We start from the raw sequence: 20,565 nt of genomic DNA, 5'->3' as shown, positions 1-20,565 counted from the left end.
TTTGAGTAAGCAGGCTAGAGATTAATTTTTAAGAAATAATTTTTTTACTTCCAGCAAGATATATCCCCATTTAGTAAGGCAATTTAGAGGACTTTGACTCTTCATTTATTGTTTTATTTTCCTTCCTGTTTTCTTTCCTCCTTGATCTTCCAGACTAAGACACCATTAGAATTACATTTTATTCTTTTCCACAATAATCTAGATTTCAAAGACACATGCTCATTAGTTTTCATTTCTGAGGATACTAATATAAAAGTTAAATTTTTTCCTGGCTACACTGATATGTAAGCAAATATGGTAGATAAAGATTTTTGTGGGACTGGGGTTGTAGCTTAGCGGTACAGCACTTGCCTAGCACACGTGAGGCACTGGGTTTGATCCTCAGCACCACATAAAAATAAATAAACAAAATAAAGGTATTGTGTCCATTCACAACTGAAAAAAAAAACACTTTTTAAAGTAGTTGCAGATGGACACAATATCTTTATTTTGTTTATTTATTTTTGTGTGGTGCTGAGGATTGAACCCAGAGCCTCACACATTCGAGGCAAGTGTTCTACCGCTGAGGGGCAACCCCAGCCCTCTATAACTATTTTTTTAAAAAGACTTTTGTATGAAAACATGTTTTTAAACACCTATAATCCCACTGCCTAGATGATACAACTTATTTTTTCTATAGTTGTGTTATTAATTTTCATCACATATGACATTTAACATTTTTATGTGGTCAAATCTTTTCATTCTTTATGTGTTCCAAGGTTTGTCTCTTCACACCAAAATGATAAAAATATCATTCTAAAAACATCTTTCTTTGTACTTCAATGTATAATCCATATAAGGCTTTTTAAATTTATTTTTGTTCAATGTGAGGTAGGAATCTGACTTTCCCCCAAATGGACAGCTAATTATCCCAACACAAATATTCTCGTTCCCAACTGGTTTGATAACTTTTGTTATCTCATATTCTATTCTATTTATATATAGTTTTTTAGTTGTCGTTTACACAATACCTTTAATTAATTAATTAAAATGTGGTGCTGAGGATCGAACCCAGGGCCTCGCACTTGCTAGGTAAGCACTCTACTGCTGAGCCACAACCCCAGCCCCTAAATATAGTTTTTGTTTCTGGCCTTTCCTCCATTCCATGGCCCACTTATCATCTTTTGCATTAATTAAAACACATTTATTTATAATTTAAGCATTTGTTTTGCTATTTTGGTGAGTAGTTCCACATTTTCTTTTCAAGATTGTCCCAATTATTCTCATGATCTTCTAGATAAATTTTATACCAGTGAAATATGGTTTGTTCAGTTATCCTGGTATTTGGTTTGGTTGTTTTGTTTTGGAGGGTTATTTTTTCTTTTTGTATTTTAATCAGACTACCCTTGGAATTTGGGGAAAACTGACACCTTTTCAATACTGGGTACACTATATACTTCACTAAAGTCTTATAGCTCTACTTACGTAGGCATTGCATGTTTCAGTTCAGTTTTGCTTCTAGACATTTTAGGCTTCTGTTATGGTAAATTAGCTTATATTCTTTATTATTTTTTTCACAGGCTGTCAAATACAGGGAAGTTATTTTTAAAATGTTTTTTGCTATCTTACTGATTGAAAGTTTTTTCAATGGTAGCAGATAATCTCTCTTGATAATACTGAGTTTATTAATTCTTTTGCAATATTTTTTTTTCTTTTCTCTCATCTTCTGGCATTGTTAGAAGATCCAGAATACTGATAAATCTGACAGGCATTAGCATGTTTTCTTGCCTTGATCCTGCTTTTAAAATGAATAATGATAATGTTTTATTGTTAAATATGGTACACAATTTGATTTTTGGTACTCTATTAAGCTAATTTAAGTTATAGTTTAATTTGATTATTGTACCATGTGCACTTGAAAAGAATATGCATTCTGTACTCATTGAACATATATTCTAAAAATGTCAATTATGTTATGGTTGCTGATTGTTCAGATCTGTCTTGAGCAGTTTTTGTTAGCTCTTCCAATAGCTGAAGAGAGGTCTTAAAATCTATTAAAATTTTAGAACTCCCTTGAATTTTGTCAATTTTTTTGTCATTATTTCACGGTCTAATGATTTGGTGCATATCCATGGATAACTGTTGTGTCTTCATAGTGACTTGTGCCTTATCATTACAAAATATTGTTCTTTGTCTCTAGTAATACTCTTAAATTTTATTTTCTCTTCTATTAAAACAGTCACTTAAAGCTTCTTAAATTACTATTTGCAATGTATAGTTTTTTGCCTTCCATTCACTTTGAACAAAACTATTTCTTTATACTTAAGAGTGTTATTTCTGGTAGGCAACAGGGTCCTGTAACACAAATTTTGTCAATTTCTGCCTCTTAACTGAGGTTGTCAGACAAATATCACTTAATTATCGATATGGATTTATTGATAGGGATTGTATTTTGGTCTATTATTTCTCTGTTCTTCTTTTCCTGTCTTCTTTCAGTATTCTTATCAGCTTTTTGGCTATATCTTATTTTTACGCAACTGCACTAGGGAATACAAACACATAATCATTTGCAGTCTACTAGAGTTTTAGTATTGTATCAAATGATAACATAACTACAATAAGATCAGTGGAGTAAGTCTCTTCACTCCTGTTAAACATCCAAGTTTGAGATAATATTATATTTTATGAGATATTATAATTTGTGTTGGACAATTACAAGTATTTTTAAGAAATTTCAGAGGCCAAAGAAATAGTCTTTTATATGAGGCAACTATTTACATTTATTTTGCTCTTCCTTCATTCCTGAAGATCCAGTTTTCTTTCTAGCATTTCTTCAGCCTGAAGAATCTCCTTTGGCACATCTTATGCAGCATGTCTGCTGCCCATGAATTCTTTTCCTTTATCTAAAAATGTCTTTTACCTTTACCCCTAAAGAATATTTTCACTGAACATAAAATTCTGGGTTCACAGAACTTCTCTTTCAGAATGTTAAAGATATGATTTCTCATTAAATTCTTTCCCCCACAGATTATGATAAAAATGCATGGTTATTCAAATCTTAATTCTTCTATAGGTAATGTATAATTTTTCTTTAACAACTTTCAAGATTTCTTAACAGATGGACAACTTTGGTGTTTATTAATTTGCTTATGATATGTACAGGTATGCTTTACTTTGAATTTATCCTTTTTGTCTTTTGTTGAGTCTATTCTATCTGTAAATCTGTCTTTTTCCAAATTTGGAGGGTTTCAATTATTACTTCTTCAAATATATTTTTTGCCACAATCACTTTATTCAATCCTTTCAAACTCCAATTACATGCATGTTATTTATACCTTCTGATATTGTCCCACAAGTTCCTGAGGCTCTGTTCCTTTTTTTTTTTTTTTTAAGAAGTCTTTTTGCTTTCTTGGTTCTGCGAATTAGGTAATCTCTGTTACTCAGCCTTTAAGTTTACTGACTCTTTGCTGTCATCTCCATTTTGCTACTGAACCTATCCAATGAGTTTATTTCAGACTTTGTATCTCAAAGATTTTAAGTTTCTATTTCTTGCTGAGAATTCCTTTATTTTCATTTATTTCATTTTTTTTAATGCTTCACGTATAGGAAATACAGTGAAATCAATCTGCCTGAACTTTCCTATGTACATATATGAAAATACCACAGTGAATCGCAATACTAAGTACATCCACAAGACTGGGATCCTAAATAGAATAAAATATATTCCATGCTTGTATCAGTATATCAAAATAGATTCTACTGTAATATATAACTAAAAAGAATAAAAAATACTTCATGGAATCTAGTTATAATAGCTGCTTTAAAATTTCTGATTAACTCTGACATCTGGATCATTTTAGGATTGTCTTTCCCTTGAGAATTGGTCATGTTTTTCTAGTTATTTTGTGTGTATGTACATGTGTGTGGTGCCAGGGACTGAACCCATGGCTTTACATATGCTAGGCAAGCACTCTACCACTGAGCTACAGCCCCAGCTCTTTCAAATATTTTATATCAAATACTTTTTATTTTATATTGGATAATGTGAATGTTAGGCTGTGTAGTATGGATACTGTTATTGTACTGTCGATGTTTTGTTTTAAAATATAATCAACTGAATTACTTTCTGAGTGTGTTTTTTGTAGGCAGTCGTTTAATTCTTAATTAATTTCTGTAAGAAGTCTTGTCTTTGCTTGTTTGCATCCTGTTCCATGTATGTGTAACTCAAAGAGTTAGGATGAGACTTGGGTGAGTTTCTCATCCAACTCTTGATTCCACAGAGCCCCTTTTTCTTCCTTTATCAGAAAATCTGAGTTTCTTTTGAAATTTTAGCTGCTAGAATAGCTATGGTACACTGTGATCCCTCTTGGTGTAAGGAGGCATGAGAGAAGAAAATGGGAAACTTACCTCTGTGTGGGTCCCTCCACAGAATCTGCCAGCTCATTTTTCTTTTGGAATTCTTATAGTTATTTTTAATTTTTCATATCTTTTTAGTTGTAGATGAAAACAATATCTTTATTTTATTTCTTTATTTTTACGTGGTGCTGAGGCTTGAACCCAGGGCCTCACATGTGGTAGGCAAGCGCTCTACCACTGAGCTATAACCCAAGTCCCAGTTATTTATTTTTTACATATTTTGTCTGGAGGTTTTAGTTGTAATCATTAGAGGGAATGGGTTGTGATGGCTTTATGTTACCCCAGTGGAACCAGAACTCTCACCATAAAACTTCTGAAAAATATTTTACTAATATAGTTAAATAGGTTGGCAGTGATTTTCTGTTAGCATCTTAAAGGCATCTTACCAGTGTATTCCAACATCATAGTTTCTGTTCTGAAGACAACTATTCATTTCCTAGTGTTGCTCCTTTGAAGGCAATTTCTTTTTTCTCCAGTACCTTTTAAGATTTTTCCTTTGTATTTCATCTTTATTTTAACAATATATAACTATGTATGGTCTTCTTTGTATTTATTCTGCTTGGCATTTGCAGAAATTCTTAAATATGTGAATTGGTATCTTCCCTTTTTGGAAATTTCTTGGCAATTAGTGTTGGGGGGTGGACAGTGCATTGAGGATTGAACTAGAGATGCTCTGCCACTGAGCTACATCCGCAATCCTTTCTACTTTTTATTTATTCATTTATTTATTTTAGGTCCTGGGGATTGAACCCAGGGGCACTTAAACACTAAGTCACATCCCTATCCCCTTTTAAAATTTTATTTAAAGACAGCCTCTCACTGAGTTGCTTAGGGCCTTGATAAGTTGCTAATGCTGGCTTTGAACTTTCAATCCTCCTGCCTCAGCCTCCTGAGTCATTGGGATTATACGCATGTGCCACTGAGCCTGGCTCTATTTTTTGAGACAGAATCTCACTAAGTTACTAAGATTGGCCTAGAACTTGTAATCCTCCTGCCTCAGCCTCCCAAATCACTGGGATTATAGGAATTTGTCGTCTTGTGCAGTGCAACTGGCTTTAAAGTATTTGTTAGATCCCATTCTCTTTCTTTTTAACTCAATCATGTGAATGTTAGATATTTTTAATGACTCCCCCCACCCCCAATTCTGCTGTATTTTCTATTTTTTTGTCTGTACATCCAGTGTGGATATTTCCTAATTAGACCCTTGCCAATTTGTTTACTAGCCTTTCTATGTTTTATCTGCTGTTATATCTCCCACATCTTTAATATATTTTTCAGCTCTACAATTTACATCTGATCCTTTTAAAACAGATTTTAATTATCTGGTGAAATTTTCCATCTTTGCAGCCATTTTTATATGTTTTCCTCTATTGTGAATATCTTATAATTATTTCACAGACCCTTTCTCATTCGAGTATCTGGATCATCCGAGGTTCTGTTGTCATTATCTGTTTTTCTTCTGGTTTTTAGCCATAGTCCTGTCTCTTGGCATAACTACCTTTAATTGAATGTCAGACACTGTATATAAAAAAACTATAAAAACTGTAGATGTTTAATTCTTTCAGAAAGAGCACACTCTTTCCTCTGCCACCTAAAGACTGACTATTTTAATCTAATCACAGAGCTGAGCTGGAGTCAAGTCTAGGTTGCAGTTTTGGTCCAGCTCAGTCTATCCATAGCTTACCAGTGCCCCTGAGGGACAGTTCTGTAGTACTGATGACCTGATATAGTCACCAAAGCTTCTTCCCTTGGCAGCTCATCAGTACTAGTTATTATGTTCCCAGAACCATGCAGGGAACTCTATTTTTCAGATGCTTTCTGTTTACCTATCTTATGTAATATCAGTATTTGGAAAATGTCTTAAAGGAAAAAAACCTTCTGTGTATCTGAGGTCCCTCAAGTCTTCTGTTTTACTTACCCATTCCCCATCCCCTTCCCCACAGTTCTCTGATAACGCAAAGCCTGGGGCTAGAACTCATTCTCTGTGCTTATAATTAGCAAATGCCTTCTGGGAAAAAGTGGCTATAGAATTTCAGCTCCTCTCTGCAATTCTCTCTCTATAATCTTGCCTCTCTTTTCTATAGTTGCTTTATAAGTTCTCTGATGATTATAAACAGAAACTTTCTGTATTTCATCTAGATTTTTGCTCTTGGGAGGTTATGTAGATCTACCATAAGTTATATCATCCTAAAAAGAAGGAGAAATTATATGTCTGGCTGGTAATTTTTGAAGGCATATTGGATATTGACTGAAAAAATGATGTACTTTGAGGGAAATATTTAAACTCAGTATTTATATTTAACACAAATATTTAAACTCAGTATTTATATTTAACACAAATTTCTTACTCTAGCTACATATCACTTTCTTTCAAAAGTGAATTATAAACATAACCTTCATCTTCTTTCTTTTTGAAGCTATTTCAGCTCAAATTCTGACACCTAACAAAACTTTTACATCCCATGAGTCCTTTTTATAAAGCTGTGTGTAAACAGAATGATTAAAACACATTTGTACAACGAGAAGGCTTTCATTTGTAGTGGTGGGTATATGAAAGTAAAAGAAGCAAAGGCCAACAAAACTTACCTTAGAGGATGTGGTATACATGGTGAATCTTGAGTACCACTTGCTTGCTTTCTCTGCAACTCCTTTGCCAGCAGTGAACATACTGTGTCTTAGAACATCTAGTTTAGGTACTAGTAGTGTATCTAAGTTAAATGAAGGTGATGAATGAGTTAATGTATTTTGAGATTCTTCCCTAAATGGGCAAGTAGGTGAGAAGGCTGGAGAAGACCAGAGTCTATCCCGTGGTCTCTCCTCGCTTTTTGTGTAACTTTTAGATTTGGTAAGTCTCACTGGCCTAGGAGAATTAGGAGGCAGGCTAGATCTTCTGCATGCCTTGACCAGTGTTGGACTTTTCTTACTGGTTGACTTATCATCACATGCCCGCTGTAAATCAATGCTTGGTGTACGACTTGTCAAAGGACTGCTCATGTTATTCATATACATCACAATTTCTTCAGCTAAATCACGCCGAGCAGATGGTGTTGAAATGCTTTTGCTATCATCTTCATCCTCCTCCTCTTCTTTGTGCTGTTCTGTCTCAGCAACCAAAAGAGAGAGGGGATCAAATCCTGTTACAACATCAGTTTTCTCAGAAGGTTTTACTGAAAAGCTACTGTTCATACGTTGAATCCTCTTGGGATTTTGCGCAGTAATGTATCCCACTTTTGATCCATCTGTTTCATTGTCTAAATCTTCTAAGTCAAAAATAACAGGGGAATCCACTTTATCTGTCAAACAGTTAGAACCATCAAAAGGTGTATCATCATCACTGGATTCCTTTTCTAGACTGTCCCTTTTTGATCTTAAAGATGGCTTTCCAATATCAAGACTATTTGGTCTTGTACTCTTTGAGATAACATTTGAAAGAATTTTTGCATCAGCTCCTAATTTTTCAACTATATTTCCAGTGTTTGCTTCTTGATTAATCCTATTCAGCATTAATCCCATCAGTACCCCTCCACTAAGATTACGATTTCTATTTCCCCAGGCCATTTGCTGTTCCAAATCAGGTTCATTGTCACTTTTATGTCTTTTCCTGAAACATCTACTTTGAATGTTTCCAGTTTCATTTGTATCCTCAACAGATGACATTAAGACCAGTTCAGGTGTGCTTTCTATAAAACAAGAAAAGTGCTTTTAGTCAGGAAAATGTAATGTGCAAATACAAGTCATCTTAAATATTTTAAATTCTAGATAGTAGCAGGTACTCATGATCTGCCTATTATTTGACAGACATCATATTAGGTAGATTACTTATATCATCTATTAAAAACAGTCCAACATTTTTATGTGTTGAGAAAAAAAGAAAAGAGAAATTAATTACTTAGCCCAAAGTTACCCAATCCGTAAATGTTACAACTGGGATTCAAATTCAGATTTGTCTAAATGTAAGTGGTATGTTCTAGACACTAATATTTATGTCTTATAAATTATATTTACATTAATTTTAATGAATTGATTAAATAGCAATGGTTATACAATTGTGATTGTGCTCAATGATCTTGAGATTCTGAGGCTTCTGCTCATTAAAATGAAAAACAAACTCCAAAACACCAAACCAATATAAGGTAGCTATGTTAACTTTATTCATAAATAAAAATTTATTTTAAAATCTCCAAATCCTTATGAATATAGATGTGGATAATTTTACCTTTTCTTAACATACTGATTGAAAGTTCATACCAGTCAAATGTAAATGGCCCTTTGACATTATTCAGAAATACTGTCTATCGCTTTCTACCAAATTACTTAGATAACAATGTTCAGTGTAGAAATCTAGGTTTCCAATCACCTAAATTGTTCTCATTATGTAGGAGTCTTATAAAAGTATTAATCTAGGTACAGTATTGTTAACTATTCTTTGCTTTATACAATTGAATCATATCTCTATAACTAGGTAATTACCAAAATGTACCTTTTTTCTACTATATGATGCATGCAGGTAGCAGAACAGGGATAAATGGTAATACTACAGACCATAATATATATATATATATATATATAATGTTTGTTTATTTTTTGTTTACTTTTGTTTATTTGTTCGTTTATGTGGAGCTGATGATTGAGCCAGTGCCTTAGAGGTTAAGTGAGTGCTCTACCACTGAGCCACAACCCCAGCCTGAGACCATAAAATATTACAAACTATTATTTTTAAATAAGCATATGCCAATAACAAGAAAAATAGCATGTCAGAGAGGCAAAGTGTCCCCCTCCCCATATCCATTTATGGTTTAAGATTGAGGACTTAAACCAAAAAACTCTTTCTTGGGAAACCTTCTGCTTGACAAGTTAAATATTATAGAAGACTTGGAGGAACCTTGTAACTTATAGATAATACTTTGTAATTGCATTTGAATAGGTGTACAAGGGTCCTTTGTAAAGTCAATCCTATGGCATAGCTTAAAGACAAAGATTAGGAGAGGCTGGGAAATTACATCTTGAGCCAAATCTGGCCTGAGGTCTGTTTTTGTATAGTTTCATATGTTCTTTACATCTGTAAAGAGCTGTAAAAATTATGAACATGCAAATTAGAATAGATAACAGACTATACAAGGCCCCATAGAGTATGCCCAATCCTAAATTTATATTCATGCTAAATTCTAGTAGACCAGGCTGGATTCTGTATGCCTCTAAAACAGTAGCTGCGAACAGGTGGCTCTATAACCTAATTCTGGCCAGTGATGTTAAGGTGGCCCTTTCTGAAGGGTTTTGGAAGAACATTTTTTCTTGACCAAAGGGATAGAAGTAACTTCTTTCCCATTCTTACTGCCTTGAAAAGAGTGGCCATATTATAATCCTGGTTAAGTCAAGAAAACTGATGGCAAAGACTCTGAGGTAACATCTAGAATAATTGTTTGCTTTTGAATTTCTTTTCTTTTTTTAAAATATTGGGGAGAATTTTATTATATTCATTTTTAAAATTTTTCTTTTTTAAAATTTGTTCTAATTAGTTATACATGATAGTGAAATGCACTTTAATAAATCATACATAAATGGAGCATAAGTTCACATTCTTCTGGTTGTACGTGATATAGAATCACACTGGTCATGTAATCATATATGTATATAAGGTAATAACTTTGAATTTATTATTTGAGAAAAATAAACCTCAACTTGTAGAAGCCACTGTAAATTATATTTTCTGAGATTTAATGATGAAAGTGCTCTAGTTAAGCTAGCCTTTTCTCTGAACACACTGGGACATAGGCTTTTACATATGGTTTCTTCTGCTCAGGATGCCCTCCCTCACATCTTCCTTTCCAACCTATATCCTTATTTATTTTCTATTCCTTTTTCAGGTCTAAGCTCAAAAATCATATTCTCAAGGAAGCTTTCCTTGACCAGTGTCCCCCCAAACAGGAGACACATCTATCATATGCTCTTACAGCAACTTACAATCCTCTTTACAGTATTTAATTTTTATACTTATTTGATTAATGTGTTTCCAATACTCCCATCTGCTTCCTCCATGAAGGCAGGGACTACATTTTTTGTTGCTTACCATATTCCCAGCAGCACCTGGCATATGGTAGCATATAGCAGGAGCTCAAAAAATTTTTACTGACTGAAAACTGTGGCCATTACATCAACTCAGAATATGATAAATTATAATACATTATAATATGACATATTTTAGTATGAGTAACTAAAAACAAAATGTTAAAGCATACTAAAACCAGAATTTGAAGATAGAGGAATATTTCAAGTTAAACTTTCCTGTGATTGAAATCTCAACAGTTCAATATACGTTTATCAAAGCATCAAATTCTCAAGATAAAAGTAAGAGAGAACTGTAAGGTGATGATTTTATTTCAATATCCAATCTCCTTGTTTATTCTACACCTGTATCGTTTAGAAGCTGTTTTGGCTATATATACTCAGTATTTATACCCACACATAGCCAATGATATAAACAAAATATCCATATATTTGTTCTGAATTCTAGTATATGCTAGTATATTTTAAGAGAAAAATATTATTGAAAAATAAGAATATCTATAAGTCCATATATAAGTCTTTGGCAGTAGTGATAAATCCATAGCACTTAACAGATGGGAATGTTTTAAAGCCAAAAATATGAAGAATAAACTAACAATTCTAATTCACGCTAAGGAAATCCATTACAGGCTTTTATAAAGTTGACTTGTTAAACATTAGAGAATTGAATGCCAGGTGGTCAGTTATTTATTACTCTGGTAGAAAGTCAGGATGACTTGCAATCATTATTAAGTTCACAAAAGCAGATCCTAAGAAAAAACTAAGCATGAAAGCACAACAAAACAGGACCATCAAATGTCAGTTACTAAGGTTATAGTTATAAAATGGTTAAGAAAGACTAAATCGTTATAGGGTAATTCCATGATACCAACAACTTTTTAAAAGTTTATTACTTAAAAAGAAAATGCAAAGGGGCCTGGGGTTGTAGCTCAGCAGTAGAGCGCTTGCCTTGCATGCGTGAGGCCCTAGGTTAGATCCTCAGCACCACATAAAAATAAATAAATAAAAATAAAGATTTTGTGTCCATCTACAACTAAAAAACAAAAAGGAAATGCAAAGTAAGATAATTAGAGGTCATCTAAATTTTTATTTGTTTGATAGTAGGACTCTACATTTTCTGAAAAGAAGAATTAATAATAAAAAATTAAAAATAATTTTACTTTTTCAGACCAAGTGGTGCCTATCACAACTACACACCTGTACTGCTGAAGTGCAAAACCAACTGGACAATATATAAATGATGAACATGGCTGTGTTACAACAAATATTCATTTAAGAACATTGAAGTTTGAATTTCGAATAATTTGTGTGTCACATAATATTTTCTTTTGATTTTTCCCTAAGCATTAAAAAAACATAAAAACCACTGCTAGCTTTGTGGGACAGAACAAAAATAGGATGCTGGCCAAATCTGGGCTACTGTCTACCCACTCTTGAGTTAAAGAGGCATTTTTAACTATGTTAGAAAAACAGATGGAAAAATAAACATCATTATAAGGCCAGACATAAAGATATTTCAGTATAAGTTCTTCAATATTCCTTAGATTATAACATGGTGGAAAAGTGAGTGAATACCAAAATTTTTAAATTATGTATCAGACTAGAAGCTCTCAATCTTACATTCATTTAACCACTGCAAAATAGTCTGGTGAAAAATTCGAGAGGACAAGTATGATCCTGGATTTTAATCTGACTTTTCCATTAACTACTGATAATTTATGTGAACTGCCAATGTCAGATTATAACTCAATTTTCTCATTTTTAAATTAGTGCTAATTGTTGTGGATTTAAAAAAAAATAAAATCAATAAAACTAAAAAAAAATTTGTGCTAATATCCTCTCCCACTAATTTAAGTATTGCTCTATTAATAAATAAAAAATAGTATATAAAAACACCTTGAAAAGAAAAAAATGGGTATTATCACCTAAACTATCTAAAGGACTACCCTTTTTCCTCTGAAAACCCAGAAACAGTATGTAGACTAAAGAATCATATTCCTCACTTAAAAATTGGCTAGCTATAGATTACCTCAAACTTATTACCTCTCTTGCTCCCACACTTTCCCCTTCTAAAAAATCCCAACAGCCCAAATTCAAAAGTCAGTCTACAAGTTTAATATGTGCCCCTATACTCAGTAATAATGAAAGTTTGAGTAAAATATGTTATAAAATATAAAACTCTACCTACTAAGCTATACCATGAGAGGCTGCACAAATATATTTTTAAAAAACTGAAGAATTAAGACTTCTTTACAAATAAAGATTCACTATCCACATAGATAACAATTCATTCTGCACAAAAAAATGTATATTTTAAACTCACCTGTGTTTTCTCCTGATACTTTAACAGCACTGTTGTCACTTGTACCATTGAGGCGGACTATACTGGAAGAACTTTGATAACTGAGCTTAGGAAGGCAATCAGTACTTCCTTTTGCACTCTCATTCTCTGATACTACAAAGATGAAAATGAAAACGCTAATGAAATGGTATCTATATAGATTGGAGGAGGCAAAAAGAGAAGTAGCTTTTCGTCTTCAATTTCTATTGAAAACCAATGAGAATATATTGGAAACCTCTCTATATATTTGTCAACCATGAATAAGTCATCCCATTATTTGAGACCTCAAAGTGTGAATATAATTACTAAGTACCGGTCATGCATGAGGTTTATGTGCAAATTTTATATTTCTTCTTTAGTTGTAGAAGAGACATTTTGGTGGGCAAAAAAAAAACTTTATTTACCCAAATATAGTTATAGTCCAGTAGTCACAGTCCATTAGCAAATTTTAAATAAAATTATTATAATACCTCAGAAAAGGGTCTCTGTTTCAAGAAAATTTTCTACACAGTAAGACTGTCTTATGGTATATAGCATTCATTCTAACAGTATTTGATTGAAGAATGTTTTGTCACTAAGACTATACATCTTACATTGGAAGCATTTGTATGAAACTCTCAGATGGTAAAGAGGACTTACTGGAGAAGAAAAGCAATTCATGGGAAAATGGAAAGCAAAACTAGCGTTTATACTTAAAATAAGTTGTATTTTTATAAATATAAGTTCACAATTTTATGCAATATCAACTTAAACAATACCTACAAGAACTAGAGTCACTCCCTTTTTTATCTTTTTCTTCTTGAATGTCCTCAATAGATGTATATCCTCTTGTAACTTCATCTTTAGACAACGAATTATATCCAAGATCAGACTGACCACCTGGGGAAAAAATTAAACAACACGCTATTATGTTGTTTTATCATAAATGACTTTAGTGAAAGCAATTGGAATTAGGAGCAACATATTAATTAGAGTTTAGATTCACTTATAGAAAATTGTCTAGACAACTTCAAATAGAAAACATTATTTTGTTAGCTACCCCTCCCCAAACCTCATTAATGTAACAGAGATGATCTCAAAATAATTTACTTCTGGCTCCATACTGCAGTCAAAAGGAACTGTACATTCATACTATTATGTGAGCAGACACAGACAAGTCAGATAATTTTTACACAAGTCCATGACCTTTCTAGCTGAAAGTCTGAGCTGCAACTAAGAAATGGAACTTGTCGCTGAAGGTCTCATTGTGTATATGGAGGAAAATCGACAGGAAATTCATAACAACATTCACACATACATCTCTGAAGCTGCATGTCTAATGATTTTACCAAAAGTATTGCTTCTTTAAATTTATTGACAAGCAATTAACTTTTCTCAAAATTCAACTGAATAATTATGGAACTACATATGAATGCAAATCCATAGGAATAAGAAACAAAATTAGTGTTAAAAGTTATTAAGAAAAACAAAAGATACATTGACTTAAGAAAACTTCTAATACATTGTTTTCTTAACTAGGCTTTCTATCATTTTTAGAAAACTGTTACCATGAAATTAGCATAAAAAAATAAGGTTCTGGGGCTGGGGATGTGGCTCAGTGGTAACGCACTTGCCTAGCTTGTATGAGGCACTGGATTCAATTCTCAGCACTGCATACAAAAAATACAAATAGAGGTCCATCAAAAACTAAAAAATAATAAAACAAAAAGATAAGGTTCTGAATCTTAGGAGATGTGTGATTTTAAGAAACCCCTTTAGCTCTTTTGTTTGAATTTAGGTTCCCAGATTTGTAAAAAAGAAGGCTATCATGATTATGCAAGACTGAAAATAAAATGGCTTATAAACTTGTAAAGAAATCTAAAGTATTTACTTTTATTATTATTTTTTGTTATAATGTTCAGATTGTAGTTTTTCTAATCAAGTTTTTGGATCTCACTTTCAAAGACATAAAAATCGAAATACTTGAGATAATCTTGGTGAAAACCATGCTTTTATTAGGTACTGTACTATTGTTGGTTGCTTTTGTTTTTGGGGGGTTGGATTTTGCTGTCAGGGATTTAACTCAGGAGTGCTTTACAATTAAACCATATCCCCAACCCTTTTTCTTTATTTATTTATTGGGGTACTGGGCACTCAACCACTGAGTCACATCCCCAGCCCTATTTTGTATTTTATTTAGAGACAGGGTCTCACTGAGTTGTTTAGTGCCTCGATTCTGGTGATGCTGGCTTTGAACTTGAGATCCTCCTGCCTCATCCCAAGCCACTGAGGTTACAGGCATGCGTCACCGCGCCCGGCCTATTTTTAATTTTTGAGACAGGGTCTTACTAAATTGTGTAGGGACTCACTAAGTTGCTGAGGCTGGCTTCGAACTTGGATGCTCTTAACTCAGTCTCCCGAGGAACGGGGGTTACAGGCATGAGCCACCATGCCCGGCTCTGGTTCTGTACTATTTTTTTTTAATAACTTTATTTTATTTGTTTTTTTTATTTTTTAATGTGGTGCTGAGGATCAAACCTAGTGCCTCACACATGCCAGGCAAGTACTCCACCATTGAGCCACAACCCCAGCCCTGGTTTTAAGACAGCTTTTTGCAAAAGCCATAGTTAAAATTAAAGAGGTATCTCTTCATTTTTTTTAAAATGAGATAATGCCCAAGGATGGTCTCTATAATAACTAAATTCCACATTCCATATGGTATGACCAAGAAATAACATCAGCCAAAGAAGAATTATTATGAATATTATACTTCACCACAATCAGCTTACTATCAGTTGATTAAGTGCTTATCAGCTACTAAAAGTAGATATAAAAGGAGGCAGACCAAAATAATGTTGCAATCTGTAGAGATAGAAACCTTCATATTTTATTAGTAATGCTTCAATATTTAAAGTAACTGTCCATTATGAGCTTGTGCTTATACTATATTAAAGAGTCACATATAAGCCAGGTGCTGTGGCACCTGTAAACCTAGTAAACTGGGAGGCTGAGGCAGGAAGATTACAAGTTTGAGTCCAGCTTTGGCAACTTAATGAGCTCTGTCTTAAAACAAAAAATAAAAATGGCTAGGGGTATAGCTCAGTGATAAAGCACCCTTGTAAAATCACTAGTACTTCCCTCCCCCAAAAGTTACATAATTTTAAAAAAGAAGTGTAATTGATCTTATTTATTTTTTTATTTATATGCAGTGCTGAGAATCAAACCCAGTGCCTCACACATGCTAGGCAAAGGCTCTACCATTGAACCACAACTCCAGCCCCAAAAGTCATGTAATTTTTTGAGGTGTAATAATAAAAAGTCAGAATAATGCAAATAATTCATTTTCAAGTACATCAGTTTTAACAGAAAATGTTTATGTGTGTGTATAAATTTTATATTTCAATGAAACTAATGCTACCTTCAGTGAGAGAATGCTGTTTTTTATATTTAAAATTATTATAACTTTGTGTTTTAAATTGAAAAAATATAATGGTTTAAGACTCAGAAGAAGTTATAAAACTAGTACAGTATAGAGAATTACTAGGGGTACTTTCACCTAGTTTTCCCCAATAATACCTTATACATCCATACAACAATGTTAAAACCAGGAAGTTGACATTGGTACAACATCATTAACTCAGAAACAGAGCTTGATGTCTCTTTAAAAAAACTAACAATATTTTCATAATTACAAAGAATTTATCCAAGAAAAGTACATAGTAAGGAGTTGGGGGTATAGTTTGGTGGTGGAGCAAATGCCTAGGATGTGCAAAGCCCCAGGTAGTTCAATGCCCAAAACTGGGGAAAAAAAAAAAAGATAGGAAGAGATCTGTGGCTACCCATAGTTAATTGGATACTGAATTATCATGTAGTAAATACTTAATAAAGAACTTTATAATCCTTCAAATAAAGAATAAATAAAATTGCATATAATTATTAAATTTAATATAAAATCAAGTACCTAATATAAAATTAAATAGTGACAGTTAAACACATCACTAAAAATAAAAATTTTTTAAATATAGGCTAGCAGCTCTAATTTTTAAAATGTACTGTAATAAATGTATACATAAGCACACACGAACCTGTACTAGATCTATCATCAGTAGCATATACTTTGATTAAACCCGTATTAAAAGGTGCCTGCTCCACAGTGTGTGTCCCATGACCACTATCCATGCTGCCATGACTAACAGCATCCAGGTCACTGCCATCTGCTTAAGAACACAATTTAATAGCATTTTACTACTCAAGGAGATACCAAAAATACACATTAGAGTTTGCTGTTCAAACTAAAAATTTACTAATATAATAACAACATGAAAAGTACCACATAACCAGCATACAACTATAACAAAGAAGCATACTGTGAATTATGAATGAATGCTAAAACAAAGACCTTCAAAGGTTGATACATTTAACAAGTAAGGGGAAAAAAAGTGAAATGTGGTGTTTTTTAAATGGGAAGAGTTCTCCAATACAGGTTTAAGATTCCCCAATCCAAAACCCTGAAATCCAAAACTTTTGGGGTATTGACTGGACACCACAAGTGGAAAATTCCGCAACTGATCTGATATGATAGATCACAATCAAAAAGTAGGCACACAAAATACTGTATAAAGTTACCTTCAGGCTATATGTATAAGGTATATAAACATGTATGTTTATGTTAAGAAACATAAATTAATTTCATATTTAGAAATGGATCCCATCTCAAAGGTATTTCATATACATATATATGTAAATATTCCAAAATACAAAAAAAGTATCAAATCTCAAACACTTCCAGTCCTAAGCACTGTGGATAAAGGATAGTCAACTTGTATGTGAATATGTTTAATGGCAATATAAACCCGAAAATATTCAATATTTTTAAAGTATTCAATATTTCTAAAAATATAAAATATAACTAGTCAATTAATTTTTAAGAAAAAGTCAAATACATACATTCCTTAAGAACCTTTAATTACCTGAGAGAGTTGTTTGTGATAAGTGGGCATGTTTCTTTAAAGCTCTTTTGAACTGTGCTACTCCTAAAATAACATTTCTTACTTTTGTCCAAAGAAAATAGCCACTACGACTTCTTGAAGGCCAGGTACTTTCCAAAACAGCCTATTCATTCAACAAAATAAAATAATTAGTAAGATAATATTTATAAATGAACATACATTGGCTTTAGAATCCAGCAAAAGAATATTAAAGTAGATTTTATAACAGGAAGAATAACAAAAATTGCTTCATTGAGACAATTATTTTGGAAATTCTAAAATAAATGCCAAATAACCCCCTGCATCAATTATTTCTGCAATTAAATTAAGGTCTTATGATTACAAAAATAACTTTCTCCATTAAATCAAAATGATTACCTTATTATAGTAACCATAAGTAATTGCATTGGGATCAATACCAGCTTTCTGCATTTCAAAAAGCACTCGAACAGCAAGCACAGGCTGATCATACTGTCCACAGAGCTGCATAAGAATTCGGTAGCACACCTGAAACACAAGGTAAAAAGTGTATAAAAACAAAGATACTTATGTACCTAAATCTAGAATAATGTATTTTAAGGAATAATTGATACCTCATCAGGTGGATCCATCTTCTTCAAATGCATTTTTTTTAGTACATCATATGCTGTTTTCAGAGCCCTGACTTTGGAATGACACACTTTCACATAAGCTGGCAGACAAATAAACCACAGTCCATAACAGTGTCGTAGTAAACACCGAGACCACATCTGAGGGATAGAAGAATACCTCTTGGCAATTTTATGGGCTGATTTAATTTCCTAGGAAAAATGCAAAAAGTCTCATAAAAATTAATATTCTCAGACATCATTCTTGAACTGAATGTTGAGCAGATAAAGGTCACAATATTTCCATAGAAAAATCTGTTCATAATTAATATATTTTTAAGTTTCCTCTTGAATCTTATCATACAATATGCAATAAATTTCTAGAATAAGATACTCAGGTTAATTTCCTAGGTCAGATTACTGGATCTTCATACTGCATAAGGAGCATTATAATCTAATAATAGTTATTTGTGGATGGTAAAGTATATTAAGGGAGAATGAATGTCAGATTTAATAGTTGATTACATGAAAACTGCAAAAATTTAAAAGTACCTGTTTTGTTCTTCTGAACATGGGAGAAGGGCTACTAGGGCTACTTGATTTTGAAGGCAATTTGTTCTTTCGTGTTTGCAGAAATCCTTCAGGTCTCTCAAATAAATTGTTCCTAAGAACTGGAAATCCATTATAGCTGTTTTGGAAAAGAAAAACAAAATTTCAAGCATACATAGATGATCACAGTAGTTACAAGCTAAGAAAACTTTCTATCTTAGAATTTAACTATCTTGTTATTAGCATTGCAAATGCTAATGCTGCTTTTCTTTCTTTCTTTTTTTTTTAAATATATTTTTTAAGTTGGACACAACACCTTTAATTAATTAATTAATTAATTTTTATATGGTGCTGAGGATTGAACCAGCGCCTTGCACGTGCTAGGCAAGCACTCTACCGCTGAGCCACAACCCCAGCCCCTGCTTTTCTTAACATAATATTTAGAAGTGTAATAGTTAAATACAGACTCTATATCTGGGGGTGGGCAATACATTTAATTGAACTTGACATCAAATTACAAAATAACTCAAACTTTTAAAAGAAGAGACAGCAAACATTAGAAAATGTGGCAGTTGGAAAAGGGCCCACCAAATCAATACTCTTTTCAAACAATGCAATCATCAATGTCATTGCTTTGGATGAACATCAGGATGCTACAGCAAGGTGTTTTGGATATTTAAAAGGAAGCAGCTAGAAGAAATATGCAAAAAAGAAAAGAATCCCCCCAAGTAACAAAATTAGCCTATTTTAAATATTTTTAAAGGCATATAGTCTTAATTAAGAAGTAACCTAAAAATAAAAGATGATAGATATTATTTATCACATATTCCTATAGGAAAATTCAGTAGAATAAGAAAATATTAGTAATGATAGAATGCTAATTTGGAATAAAACAGCAAAGAAGTTCAGAAAACCCATGTCCCTTTAAAAAAAGTCACTGAATCTATATAGGGTGATATTAAGACCACTTTGTTTGTCTTATGGAAATACCTCATCATTTTACAATGAGTCATCTTTTATTAAGAGGACCAATTTCAATTATTTTTTCAGTGATTATAACATAATTATACTGATAGTCTCAAGAAAAAAAATTACATATGCTGTATTAAAAACTGGTAACTTTTTAAGCTAAGTAATTTTAGTAGGGGACCAAATCTGAAAGTAAAATTTAAATTAAAAAGTTAAAACCAAACCACAGAAAGTAAAACAAAACTGTACTAGTGAAACATACTAAAAGCAGACTAAGCAGTGTAAAGTACAAAAGAAATCTCAGAGCAATATCTTGTTTAGAAAGGAGAAATTATGAGAAATATTTTAAAAAACAGCAAAAAGGGATGGGATTGTGGCTTAGTGGTGGAGTGCTTGCCTAGCATGCGTGAGGCACTAGGTTTGAGCCCCGGTACCACATAAAAATAAACAAATAAAATAAGGGTACTGTGTCCATCTACAACTAAAAAAATCATTTAAAAAAAGGATAAAAGACATACTTTAAAAAGTGATATAAGCAACATCATTATCGGATGAACAGTAAGAGTAGAATCAAATGGTCTATGAATTAATCTACATTCACAAACATCTGTCACACTACTTTTCATCTATAAAATGAAGAATTTAATCCATACATGAGGATATCAGGAAAAACCTTTTCCAATGAAAATAATAA

At 32.6% G+C, this 20,565-nt stretch overlaps 1 protein-coding gene across 7 annotated transcripts in view; it reads right to left on the bottom strand.

Moving 5' to 3' along the window:
• Positions 1–20,565, bottom strand: part of Dennd4a (DENN domain containing 4A) — a 114,810-nt gene that overhangs the window by 15,467 nt on the left and 78,778 nt on the right. For 3 of the 7 annotated variants that reach the window (XM_078049443.1, XM_021727663.3, XM_078049444.1), the window contains 8 exons: positions 18,906–19,041; positions 18,360–18,566; positions 18,145–18,273; positions 17,749–17,890; positions 16,864–16,995; positions 13,562–13,678; positions 12,782–12,913; positions 6,982–8,075 (listed from right to left, as the gene is read on the bottom strand). In XM_078049443.1, coding sequence (XP_077905569.1) covers positions 6,982–8,075; positions 12,782–12,913; positions 13,562–13,678; positions 16,864–16,995; positions 17,749–17,890; positions 18,145–18,273; positions 18,360–18,566; positions 18,906–19,041 — 2,089 coding nt within the window. The remainder of the gene's footprint in view (positions 1–6,981; positions 8,076–12,781; positions 12,914–13,561; positions 13,679–16,863; positions 16,996–17,748; positions 17,891–18,144; positions 18,274–18,359; positions 18,567–18,905; positions 19,042–20,565) is intronic. The other 4 variants (XM_040276188.2, XM_078049445.1, XM_078049446.1 and 1 more) reach the window with 2 other exon arrangements.

Source organism: Ictidomys tridecemlineatus, chromosome 5 (assembly GCF_052094955.1).
Source record: "Ictidomys tridecemlineatus isolate mIctTri1 chromosome 5, mIctTri1.hap1, whole genome shotgun sequence".
NCBI lineage: Eukaryota > Metazoa > Chordata > Mammalia > Rodentia > Sciuridae > Ictidomys > Ictidomys tridecemlineatus.
Note: the sequence above shows the minus strand (reverse complement) of the source record. Positions and strands in the feature narration are given on the sequence as shown.